Source organism: Penaeus vannamei, unplaced genomic scaffold (genome assembly GCF_042767895.1).
Source record: "Penaeus vannamei isolate JL-2024 unplaced genomic scaffold, ASM4276789v1 unanchor366, whole genome shotgun sequence".
NCBI classification, from domain to species: domain Eukaryota; kingdom Metazoa; phylum Arthropoda; class Malacostraca; order Decapoda; family Penaeidae; genus Penaeus; species Penaeus vannamei.
In genome coordinates, this window is record NW_027213370.1 from 242501 (window position 1) to 255000 (window position 12500).

At 51.2% G+C, this 12500-nt stretch overlaps 1 protein-coding gene across 18 annotated transcripts in view; it reads right to left on the bottom strand.

Annotated features, from left to right (window-relative positions):
• The window catches only part of Ufd4 (ubiquitin fusion-degradation 4-like), a 209361-nt gene that overhangs the window by 162530 nt on the left and 34331 nt on the right, over nucleotides 1-12500 (bottom strand). For 6 of the 18 annotated variants that reach the window (XM_070119587.1, XM_070119593.1, XM_070119591.1 and 3 more), the window contains exon 1: nucleotides 6828-7511. The exons of 2 other annotated variants lie outside the window; for them this stretch is intronic. In XM_070119587.1, coding sequence (XP_069975688.1) covers nucleotides 6828-6839 — 12 coding nt within the window. In that variant the 5' untranslated portion in view covers nucleotides 6840-7511. Of the gene's footprint in view, nucleotides 1-6827; nucleotides 7515-12500 lie in introns of those variants that run through there. 10 more of the 18 variants (XM_070119579.1, XM_070119592.1, XM_070119585.1 and 7 more) reach the window with 4 other exon arrangements.

A 12500-nucleotide genomic window follows, 5' to 3' on the forward strand; every position in this document is an offset into this window, starting at 1 on the left:
ATGTGGCAATGGTGTCAAAAGTCAAGGCATATCATAAAGTTGCTAATAGTGATATCATCAAATGCAATCGCAAGAAATGCAACAGTATCGGCAATATATAATTATGATTGATGATTATAATTGCAACAATAATTATCTTTAAAAATCGCCGGTAATGGCAAAATATGACACAAGTATGGATGATAAAGAACTGGTATGGAAGAAAAGAAAAAAAAAAGATGCATGTAAAGTAGAAAAAAATATGAAGAAGAGAGAGGTGATAATGAGAAGAGAAAAAAAAGGGTGGACAGTCAAAAAAAAAAAGTCAAAAGAAGAAGTCGATAAGAAGCCAATATACTTCTCCTCTTTCCTGCCTCCATCTTTTCTGATTTCGCATCTCCTCTCCTCCTCTTTACTCCCCTTCCCAATTTCCTCATAGTCTTCTCCCTCTTATTCCTTTTTGCCCTTCCATTTTCTTTCTCCTTTCTCCTTCCTCCTTCTTCTCCTCCTCTTCTTCTTCTTCTAATTTTTCTTCTTTTTCCTCCTCTTCTTCTTCTCCCTCCTCCCATAACTTCTATACGACGAACAACCAGACAGGCAAAGGCAAGGGTAGAGATCAGGGGAGGAAAGGAGAGATAGGAAGGAACGCGATAAACAAGTAGAAAGACAGACAGGCAGGCAGCCCCCACCTCACCCCCAACAAGCAGTGAGGAAGAGGCAGAGATATTAAAATAATAGCAAGGCCGAATAGAAGAATTAAAGAGCCAAGGAAGACGGAAGGGAGGACACACACACACACACACACACACACACACACACACACACACACACACACACACACACACACACACACACACACACACACACACTTACACACACACACACACTTACACACACACACACCCACACTTACAAACACACACACACTTACACACACACACACACACACTACACACACACAGACACACACACACACACTTACACACACACACACACACACACACACACACACACACACACACACACACCAAGGACTGTAACAAGGCGAAGGACATTCAACTCCGGAGAAACCGCAGGAGCAGACACGTAACGCTAAGCACGAGTCTCCGAACCGTGGGCTGAAGAAGGGGTCGCTCTCCTCGGCCCGTCACCCGTCGCCGTCACCCATTGCTGTCATCTGTTCCTCAGTCACCCATCGCATTCATCCATCATCGTCACCCGTTCCTCAGTCACCCATCACAGTCATCCATCACCGTCATCCGCTCCTCAAGCACCCAATCCCCCCCCCGTTTCTCCCCCTCCCCCCCCTCCCCTCTCTCGCCAAACAACACCCACACCCCATCAACCCCTCCCCACAATCCTAAAAAAAAACACACCTTGCCATCAACTCGTCCTCGAAAGAAAGCAGAACCAAGACTTCCCCACCTCCCGCCTCCCCCCCCCCCTAAACTCAAAAGGGAGCGATCCACCCCACGCACCCCACAGCCCCCCCCCCCCACAAACTCAAAAGAGAGCGATCCACCCCACGCACCCCCACAGCCCCCACCCCCACCCTGCAAAGCCTTCCCCACCTCCCACCTCCCCTCCCCACACAAACTCAAAAGAGAGCGATCCACCCCACGCACCCCCACAGCCCCCACCCCCACCCTGCAAAGCCTTCCCCCCCACCCGCGAGGAACTCCGCATCCGGCAGACTCGCACCCGCCGCATAACAACAAACGCCAAAAAGCCAAGCGGAAAAAAAACAGCTGTTTGTTTTTCCGAGCATTGTCCGGGCAACAGACAATATATGTGTGTGTGTGTGTGTGTGTGTGTGTGTGTGTGTGTGTGTGTGTGTGTGTGTGTGTGTGTGTGTGTGTGTGTGTGTGTGTGTGTGTGTGTGTGCATGTGTGTGTGTATGCTTATGTGTGTGTATGCTTATGTGTGTGTATGCATGTGCGTGTGCATATGTGCGTGTGCATATGTGTGTGTGCATGTGTGTGTGCATATGTGTGTGTGCATATGTGTGTGTGCATGTGTGTGTGTGCATGTGCGTGCGTGCGTGCGTGCGTGCGTGTGCGTGTGCATATGTGTGTGTGCATATGTGTGTGTGCATATGTGTGTGTGCATATGTGTGTGTGCATGTGCGTGTGCATGTGCGTGCGTGCGTGCGTGTGCGTGTGCATATGTGTGTGTGCATATGTGTGTGAGCATATGTGTGTGTGCATATGTGTGTGTGCATATGTGTGTGTGCATATGTGTGTGTGTGCATATGTGTGTGTATGCATATGTGTGTGTGCATATGTGTGTGTGCATGTGTATGTTTTTCCAAGCACTGTCCGGGCAACAGACAATGGACAACGCACACCCGGCGGGGGTTTAATGAAGCGCGTTTAACCCTCTCCCGGGCGAAGCGCAAGACATCCGCACCTACCGAGGATAAACAAACGCAACCTATGTAAACAAACAACAAAGACAACAACAAAAGTTTCGCCAGATACGTCGAGAATAGAAAGAAAGAAACAAGCAAACAAAGACAACAGAAATGTCGCTACATACGTCGAGAGTAAAAACAAAGAAACAAAGACAACAACAAAAGTAATTTCGCTACATACCTCGATAATAAAAACAAACAAAGAAACATAGACAAACAACAAAAGTAATTTCGCTACATACGTCGGGCACAGACACAAACAAACAAAGAAAACAAAAACAAAAAAACAAACGTAATTTCAAAAAGAAGGGGTCCATCGCGCACCCCGAGAGAAGGTGCCAACGTCCATAAACAAGCGATAAGAGGGAGGGGGGGGGATCCTCTCCTGAGTTCTATTTCGAGCCGCTCCTCCTCCTCGCTCCTCCTTCGCGGGGGATGGAAAGCGCTCCCTCACGGCCCGGGTACGCGGCGGGGGGGGTGGGAGGGAGGGAGGGAGGGAGGGAGGGAGGGAGGAAGGGAGGGAGAGAGAGAGAGGGAGAGGGAGAGAGGGAGAGAGGGGAGAGAGAGGTAGAGAGAGAGGGAGAGAGGGAGGAAGGGGAGGGAGAGGGAGGGAGGGAGAGGAGAGGGAGAGGGAGAGAGAGGGGGAGAGAGAGAGAGAGAGAGAGAGAGAGAGAGAGAGAGAGAGAGAGAGAGAGAGAGAGGGAGAGGGAGAGGGAGAGGGAGAGAGAGAGAGAGAGAGAGAGAGAGAGAGAGAGAGAGAGAGAGAGAGAGAGAGAGAGAGAGAGAGAGAGAGAGAGAGAGAGAGAGAGAGAGAGAGAGAGAGGGAGAGAGAGAGAGAGAGAGAGAGAGAGGGAGAGGAGAGGGAGAGGGAGAGGGAGGGAGAGGGAGAGGGAGAGAGAGAGAGGAGAGGGAGAGGGAGGGAGAGAGAGAGAGAGAGAGAGAGAGAGAGAGAGAGAGAGAGAGAGGGCAGAGCGCGCTGACGACGACGAGGGCCGATCCCCCCCCCCCGCCAAGCATGAAGCACGAGCACGTCGCAGACAAGCAGTCAAGAGGACGAGCGGCCAAGCAAGGCGTCCGTCAGCTGCCATCGTGCATCTGGGACTCGCATCTCCAACAACGTCGCCAAGGTAAACGCTAGCCCCTCCCGCCCCCCTTCCTTCCCTGCCCAACCCCCACCATCCCCTCCTATCCCTTCTCTCTTCGATCCCCCCACCCCCACCCCCACCAACACTTCCTATCCCTTCCTTTTTCGACCCCCCACCCCCCTCCCCACCATCCCCTCCTATCCCTTCCATCTACGACCCCCCACCCCCACCACCACCATCTCATCCTATCCCCTCCCTCTTCGACCCCCACCCCACCCCACCATCTCCTCCTATCCCCTCCTTCTTCGACCCCCCACCCCGACCCCTCCCCCACCTTCCCCTCCCTCTTCGTCCCCCCGACCCCGCCTCCCACTTTCTGCCCTTGCCTGGGCCACGTGCGAGGGCAGGTGTGGGAGGCAGGTGGGTTGGCAGGGAAACAGGCCAGGGTGTTGCTGGGTGGATGAGGCAGGTGGGAAGCAGGTGTAGGTGTCCGGACCAGATCTGGCAGATGCAGGATTTGGAGGAGGAGGGGGGGAGGAGAAGGAGGAAGAGCAGGAGACGGAGGAGGAGGAGGAGGAGGAGGAGGAGGAGGAAGAAGAAGAAGAAGAAGAAGAAGAAGAAGAAGAAGAAGAAAAAGAGGAAGAGGAAGAAGAAAAAGAAGAAGGGGAAGAAGAAGAAAAAGAAGAAGAAAAGAAAAAAGAAAGAAGAAGAAGAAGAAGAAGAAGAAGAAGAAGAAGGAGGAGGAGGAGAAGAAAAAATAGAAAAAGAAAGAGAAAAAGAAGAAAAAAAGGAGGAGGAAGACGACGAGACTAAAAAGCGCAAAATACCCAGCCATCCCGTCGAACCAACAGACTACCCCCGTCCAACTGCGAATCTCAAACGGCGGAGGCCTGGCAGTGTGTCCGAGCGGAAAAAGGCAGTAACGGGTATATTTAGACCCTCTCGAAGTTGCCTGGGGCGGGATCTCTCTGTACAACAAAGGACCTCTCTCTCTCTCTCTTTTTTTTTTTTAACTTCCACGGCGATGCAAAATAATTCCTATTCGTCGCTGGTGAGAATGGGGTTAATAACGAGGAACGCTGCCACATTTGCCAAAAAAAAACAAAACCACAAACTTCCTGCCAGAACTCTCATGACAGTGAATATCTCCTTCTCGTTATGCACTCCTTTACTTCATACCTCCTCTCCCTCATTCGTGCGTTTCGCCATTTACTCAATAATCATTTTCCTCATCCATCAATCAATCTATTAATCAGTCAGTTTATTCACTCACTCACACACACAAACACACTTACTCACACACACAAACACTCAACTCACTCACTCTCTCTCTCTATCTCTTTCTCACTTTCACTCTCTTTCTCACTCTCACTCTCTTTCTCGCTCTCTCGCTCCCTCTCTCTCACTTAACCTCGACAGAGCGTGCGTGCGTTGGTATAAAGAAAAAAACAAGCTATTGTGCCCGAGAACGCCACAGATCGAATTACGTCACAGACACAAACACACGGCTTTCCGAACCTCGCTCCACCTCCTCTCGCCATCCACAAAGGTCGCCGCCACGTGACCCACGCGAAGACAAGGTAAGAAAACAAGAGGAAAAAACACCCCCCTCCCCCGGGGGGGAAATTCTCCCGACAAAAAGGCGTGCGATTGCGTTTCTCTCTCTCTCTCTCTCTCTCTGTCTCTGTCTCTCTCTCTCTCTCTCTCTCTCTCTCTCTCTCTCTCTCTCTCTCTCTCTCTCTCTCTCTCTCTCTCTCTCTCTCTCTCTCTCTCTCTCGGGGGGGAGTGTCGAGCGTCGCCATGAAGTCAGAGTCCGAACGCGACCTTTCATCGACAAAAGGGAAATTCTGAGGCTTCCGAACGCAGGGAATTCCGCGCGAAGGTGAGGTGGGGGGGGGGGGTATGGGGGTATGGTGGGGTATTACTGTAGGGGGGATGGGGTAGGACTAATGGATGCGGAAGGGTAGGGGGTGGGGTGGGAGCTATAATTGGGCTTTGGGGGAGGGGTGGGGTGGGGTGGGACCTATTACTGAGCGGAGGGGCGTCATGGGGGAAACCTATGACTAAAAGTGCCAATTTTTCTCTAGGTATAATCACGAATTACTTTTTTTGCAGGAGGGGGGGAGGGGAAGAGGAGGAATTTCGAAATGAACACAATTTTTATAACCAGCTAAAACACAAGACACTGTCGCAAGCAAATGAGTCCAATACCGCGGTTGGTCGGAGGAGAAAACGTCCCAGCCGACGCTCGCCCTCAATTAAGGTATTATCAAGGCATGAACCCCGAGCCCCCCGCACAGCAATGCCCCTCGAAGAATTTAGAACATGCCGCTAAGGATCAATAAGAAGCCCACGGCTGTATCGTGACGGAACCTCGTGCGTGTGTGCAAAAACTCGCCACCGTCGGCGTGCCTGAATAACGACATGACACACACTGCCTGCCTCGGCCACCGCGCGGTCCAAATTGCCTGTCTCACCACAATGTGATACTCAAACTATCTTTAAAATATATTACGGAACACACTCAATGCAATGCACCTATGCGTACCATGGCGCACACGTACTGACTGTACTACAAAAATTACTGTGCCTGCCTGTACCGAAGCAGGATACACGTTTCGAGGAACACAACTTGGGCTGTCCGCAATTCCCTCGAAATTACACACAACATATTTCATACACCATCATCCCACACAACATGCAAGGCATTTGTCAGCGCAGAGTATATGGCCAATTTACGTACATAACACAAATCAGAAACTATGCGCCACATGCTCTGGCTGAACCACAAAACGGCCCCTGCAAACATTTTGTACCACAAGACGCGTAGCCCCTATTGTCTACTTGTACAATAAAGATCATTCCGCAAGGAGCGTGGGCCACAACAGACGCCCCATGTCAGTCCTGGGCGCACGCAAATTGCCTATATTACACATGACCCCATTATCTGCCTACGCGGCAATAGAGCGCCAACAAATTTACCCGTGAAACAAGGTATGACCTCGGCGCTAATGCGAACACCATGGCCTTAACAAGCAAGTTATTCCCCTTAATGCGCCCATTGTCTGCCCCCATGCACAACATCCTTAGCCATGCACCGGAGGGTGGAGGGAGAGGCGCAGGAGGGCTCAACTAGGCATGACTGATCGATCAAAAGTTCATGCCAACACTCGTTTTATGAAGCGCAGAGACAGTCGCACCAAAGCGTCTGTCTCGAATATTTCTCCACGAATCCTACATGTAAGAGGAAGCCTAGACCTTCTACTGCTTATGCAGGACACAATGCTCTTATGGGGCTAGATGTGATCAGCTCCGATGCGGAGAAGCACCGGGCGTGACACGGCTCTTACAGAGTCCTCCATGGTGAAGGGAGAGACTGCACTCCTCCGGGTCACGTCCGTCGAGCGCGGCTCCTCCGGAGGCGACGTCGCACTCCCTCACACGAATTCCGACGCGAAGGCGCACCGGAGTACAGTTTGTGCACTAGTTCTCGCGCAAATAAGTAGCACTGTTAGATCCATGTAGCAGAGCGCGACAACTGCCACCCACGGCACACACTGTGCTTGCGAACTCGTGAATCGCGCTATGTCACGAGGAGGGCCAGCTGGCCACCGCACAGCCAGTACTTCACACACTAGGCATCATCCGAGCGATCGGGTTCCTCGCCTCCACGTGCGCCGCTCCTCCTCGCCGATCCACATGACACAGCCGCCGAGGCCACACTGGGCGAGATGCACCACACGCCGAGGGGAGAAGCGGCAGGAATCCCACCCGGAGCCTCCATGCAAGACCCACGGGCGGCCGTAGGGAGCCAGGCGCTGCGTTCCGAGGGCACCCGGGGCGCGTGCCAGCGGCGTCGCCTCACACCGCACCCGCACGCCCGCGACGCGTCTCGCCCTCCGTCCTCGCACGCGAAACACAAGTCCCGACACGGCCAGCCTCTGCACAGTACCACAGTTCCGAGCCCGCGAGCGCAGCGCTTCGCCACCACACCATCACCACGCCACAACTGACGGCCGCCTCCTCCACGGAGCCCACCACACCCTACGCACACACATACACACGGACCCCAACACGCACCTTACTTTGGCACGGGCTTAGATGCCGTATTTATGCATTCCGGACCTCTCCTCCCTCCCTCTCTCTCTCATTTCTTTCTTTCTTTCTTCCCTCCTTCCTTTTTCTTTCTCTCTTTCTGTTTGGGCGGTTGCGTACGTGCGTGACGGCATATTTGTCTGTTCATTTGTCTGTCTGTCTAGCTCTATATAGCTCAAAATCAAAATATTTCTCGATAAATCCACCTACGTCTCCCTCCCTGTCTCTGCCTCTCCATATGCGTGCGTGCGTGTGCGTGCGTGAATGCGTGTGCCTGCATGCGTGTGTGTGTGTGTGTATGCGTGCGTGCGTGTATGCGTGTAAGCGAGAAACCACGCACGTATATATGTTTATGTGAGTCAGAGCGTGTGCTAGTTTGCCTGCAAGCGAGTTCGTTGAATGTTTACAAAACATCCTCCGAGGTAGCAACGCACAGGCACAGACCAAACATCCCACACCCTCTTTGCAACAAATCTTCAATCCACGACCAGTTTCTAAAAATAAAATGTGAAAAAAAACACTTGGATAAAGATAAGAATAAAAAAAAATAAAAAAAATACAATCGACAACACAAAGCGAGTTAGTTTTAGAGGCAGTCGAGTGGGGTGGGGTGGGGTGGGGGTGAAGGGGTAATGGAGGGTGAAAGGGGAGAGTGGGGAGAGGGAGAGAGAGAAAAAAAGAAAAGGAATGGAAGGAGGAAGGGGCGATGAGATAGCGTAGTAGTAGTTAGAAGAAGAAGAAGAAGAAGAAGAAGAAGAAGAAGAAAGAAGAAAGAAGAAAGAAGAAAGAAGAAAGAAAGAAAGAAAGAAAGAAAGAAGAAGAAGAAGAAGAAGAAGAAGAAGAAGAAGAAGAAGAAGAAGAAGAAGAAGAAGAAGAAGAAGAAGAAGAAGAAGAAGAAGAAGAAGAAGAAGAAGACGACGAAGAAGAAGGAGGAGCAAGGCGAGCAAGGTGACGCAACCCCCCCCCCTCTTCCCCGTCACCCAATTACGCCACGTCACGACGTTTCTGCTCATCGTGCGACATACGCACCACGTGTTCACCCCCCTCAACTCTCCCACTCCTCACCCCTACACCCTACCCCCATACTCCCCACACCTACCCCCATACTCCCCACCCCTACTCCCACACTCGCCACCCCTAAGCCATACTCCCACACTCCCCACCCTTACATCCCACTCCCCATCCCTGCTCCCACACTCCCCACTCCCCACCCCCAAGCCCTACTCCCACACTCCCCACCCTTGCACCCCACTCACCACTCCCTAACCTTACACCCCACTCCCCTCCCCTACCCCTACACCCCTACTCCCACACTCCCCACACCCCACTCACCACTCCTACACCCCTACTCCCACACTCCCTAACTTTACACCCCACTCCCACACTCCCACACTCCCCACCCCTAATCCTAATCCCTCACTCCCCAACCCTACTCCCTTCTCTTAAATGTTCTTGTACGTGCCGCTGTCTCTCCTTCGCGAGGTTACTCCGTTTTTGTTATCGTCACCGTAGCCGTGGCCGTCGCTTTTTTCGTTTTCTTTTTTTCTTTCTTATTTTCTTATATTCTTTTATTTTCTTATATTCTTTTATTTTCTTATATTCTTTTATTTTCTTATATTCTTTTATTTTCTTATTTTCTTTCCTTCTTATTTCTTTCTTTCTTTCTTTTTTCCTTTCTTATTTTTCCCTTTCTTTCTTATTTTTTCTTACTTTTTCTTTCTTTCTTTCTTATTTTTTCTTTATTCATCTTTTTCTTTCTTTCTTATTTTTTCTTTATTCATCTTTTTCTTTCTTTCTTATTTATTTTCTTTTTCCTTTTTGTTTACTTTCTTCGCACCGATCACGCCACGCCAAACGAATCCGATCCCATGACCAATTCCCTTATCGTGCCGTTACTCATTTCCTTACGATTACAATACGCATTTTCTTACGGTTGCGTCACGTACTTCCCCTCGCGGTATTATCATCACCGTCACTAACTTCATTCTAATTATTCATTCTATATTCATTCTAATTATTCATTCTATATTCATTCTAATTATTCATTCTAACTTCATTCTATATTCATTCTAATTATAACACTAACTTCATTCTAATCATTAGCGTCATCACTAATACCATTATAGTGAGGTCGCAATACCATCACACCATCACCAGACGATTTCTCTGATAAGTTAATATCATTTTTCCACTTTTTATTTGTGATATCCCGTTTTTAACGATGGTGATCGCTGTCGAAATTGCAGGCATTGGCAGTTGTATAAAATTTAGTATTGGAATTAGTATTCAATTCACTTTTATGTCATGATTTAAGGGTTTTTTTTTATTACGATGACTGTGACCGATGTATAATAACTTATCATTCCCTCCCTCCCTCCCACCTTACCTTCCACCTTCCCTCCCTCCCTCCCACCTTACCTTCCACCTTCCCTCCCTCCCTCCCACCCACCTTACTCCTCCTTTCCTTCCTTTCTTCCCTCCCTCCCTCCTTCCCTTTCATGCACATCCTCTCCCTCCTCCCTCCTTCTTTCCCTCCCTCCTTCCCTCCCTCCCTCCCTCCCTCCCTCCCTCCCACCTTCCCTCCCTCCCCCCACCTTACCTTCCACCTTCCCTCCCTCCCACCTTACCTTCCACCTTCCCTCCCTCCCACCCACCCACCTTACTCCTCCTTTCCTTCCTTTCTTCCCTCCCTCCCTCCTTCCCTTTCATGCACATCCTCTCCCTCCTCCCTCTCACCTTCTTTCCCTCCTCCCTCCCTCCCTCCCTCCCTCCAACCTTCCTACTCACCCTCTCTCCTCTCCTTCCCTCCCTCCCTCCAACCTTCCTCCCACCCTCCCTCCTCTCCTTCCCTCCCTCCCTCCCTCCCTCCCTCCAACCTTCCTACCCACCCTCCCTCCTTCCCTCCCTCCCTCCAACCTTCCTACTCACCCTCCCTCCTCTCCCTCCCTCCTTCCTACCCTCCCTGCCTCCCAACAACCATACCACCCTCCCTCCCACCCAACCTCCCTCCCTCTCCTTCCTTCCTACCCTCCCACCCTCCTTCCCTCCCTCCAACCTTCCTACCCACCCACCCTCCCTCCTCTCCTTCCCTCCCTCCCTCCTTCCCAGCCAGGTACACCGCACTTACCACTCGCCCCGCATTGCATTACCGCGAGTATATATTTAGCAATCGCCGTCGAGCACCCCCCCTCCCCTCCCCTCCCTCCCCACCCTCCCCACCCTCCCGGCGACACTGCCTGCACACGGCTCGTCATGCAGGCAGACAGACATACATGCAGGCAATCAAGCAGACAAGCAGGCAGGCAATCAGACAGACAGACTGGTTTGTCTTTTCGGCCTACGTGCTTGCATAATAAGAGGGGGGGGGAGGGAAGGAGAATGGAGGAAGCAGAGAGGGATGTAGGAGGAAAGAGGAAGATGGAGAGAGAAAGAAAGAAAGAAAGAGAGAGAAAGAGAGAGAAAGAGAGGGAGAGGGGGAGAGAGGGAGAGGGAGGAGAGGGAGAGGGAGAGGAGAGAGAGAGGAGGAGAGGAGAGAGAGGAAGGGAGAGAGGAAGAGAAGGAGGGAGAGAGGAAGGAGGGAGAGAGAAGAAGGGAGAGAGAGAGAGAGGGAGAGAGGGAGGGAGGGAGGGAGGAGGAGGAGGAGGAGGGAGAGGAGGAGGAAGGGGGAGAGGAGGAGAGGAGAGGGACAGAGGGAGATGGAGAGGGAAGAGGAAGGAGAGAGAGAGAGAGAGAGAGAGGGAGAGAAGGGAGGGAGGAAGAGAGGAGGAGGGAGGGAGGGAGGAAGGGAGGAGGGAGGAGAGAGAGAGAGAGAGAGAGAGAGAGAGAGAGAGAGAGAGAGAGAGAGAGAGAGAGAGAGAGAGAGAGAGAGAGAGAGACAGACAGACAGAAAGACCTTTAACTCGGTCCTTTGTGCGTCACAGGTTGGGGAGTGGAGGGGAGGGAGGGCTAAACCCAAGTTGCATCACATTGGTATTTATTCTCCTTCTCCTTCTCTCTCTCTCTCCCCCCTTCATCTCTCTCTCCCTAGCTATCTCTATCCCTCTCTCTCTCTCTCTCTATCCTTCCCTCCCCCACACCACAGTCCCACGATCTCTTCTTCGTACTCAACACCTCAATTACAAAAAAAATAAAAAAAAAAAATAACACCAAAAACAAAAAACAAAAAAGACGAAAAGAAAAAAAAAAAAAAAAAAATCATAACATCCCGAGTCACGCCCGCCGCACGCACCGCTGGCCACAACAGCGCCTCATGCGTGACCCACGTAAACGGCTTCACGATGACTGCTCTCTCTCTCTCTCTCTCTTTCTTTTTCTTTCTTTCTTTCTTTTTTTTTATTTTCTATCTTTTCTTTTAGTTTCTTTCTTTCTTTATTTTTATTTTTCTATCTTTTCTTTTAGTTTCTTTCTTTCTTTCTTTCTTTCTTTCTTTCTCTCTCCCTCTATTTTTTCTTTCCTCCACCTCCTCCCCTCTCCCTCCTCCTCCCTCCCCTTCACCCCCTTCCTCCTCTCCCTCATCCCCCTCCCCCTCCCTCCTCCTCATCCCCCTCCCTCCCCCTCCCTCCCTCCTCTCCCTCTCTTTTCCTTCCCCCTCCTCCCTCCTCCCTCCTCCCCCCCACCCCTCTCTCTGAAACGCAAACGTGCAACCTTATCAGAGTCCTATGCGTGTCCTTCCCTCGCCAACTTATCGATCTTATCAGCGTCAGGCGAGCTTATCGAAAGCAAACCGAGCGCGGGGTCAAAATAGAGACGCGTGACCTCTGAGGCGTGCTTGCCAAGGTGTGCCTCAGGGTGTTCTGTCTCTCTGTCTCTCTCTCTCTGTCTCTCTGTCTCTCTCTCTCTCTCTCTCTCTCTCTCTCTCTCTCTCTCTCTCTCTCTCTCTCTCTCTCTCTCTCTCTCTCTCTCTCTCTCTCTCTCTCTCTCTCTCTAAT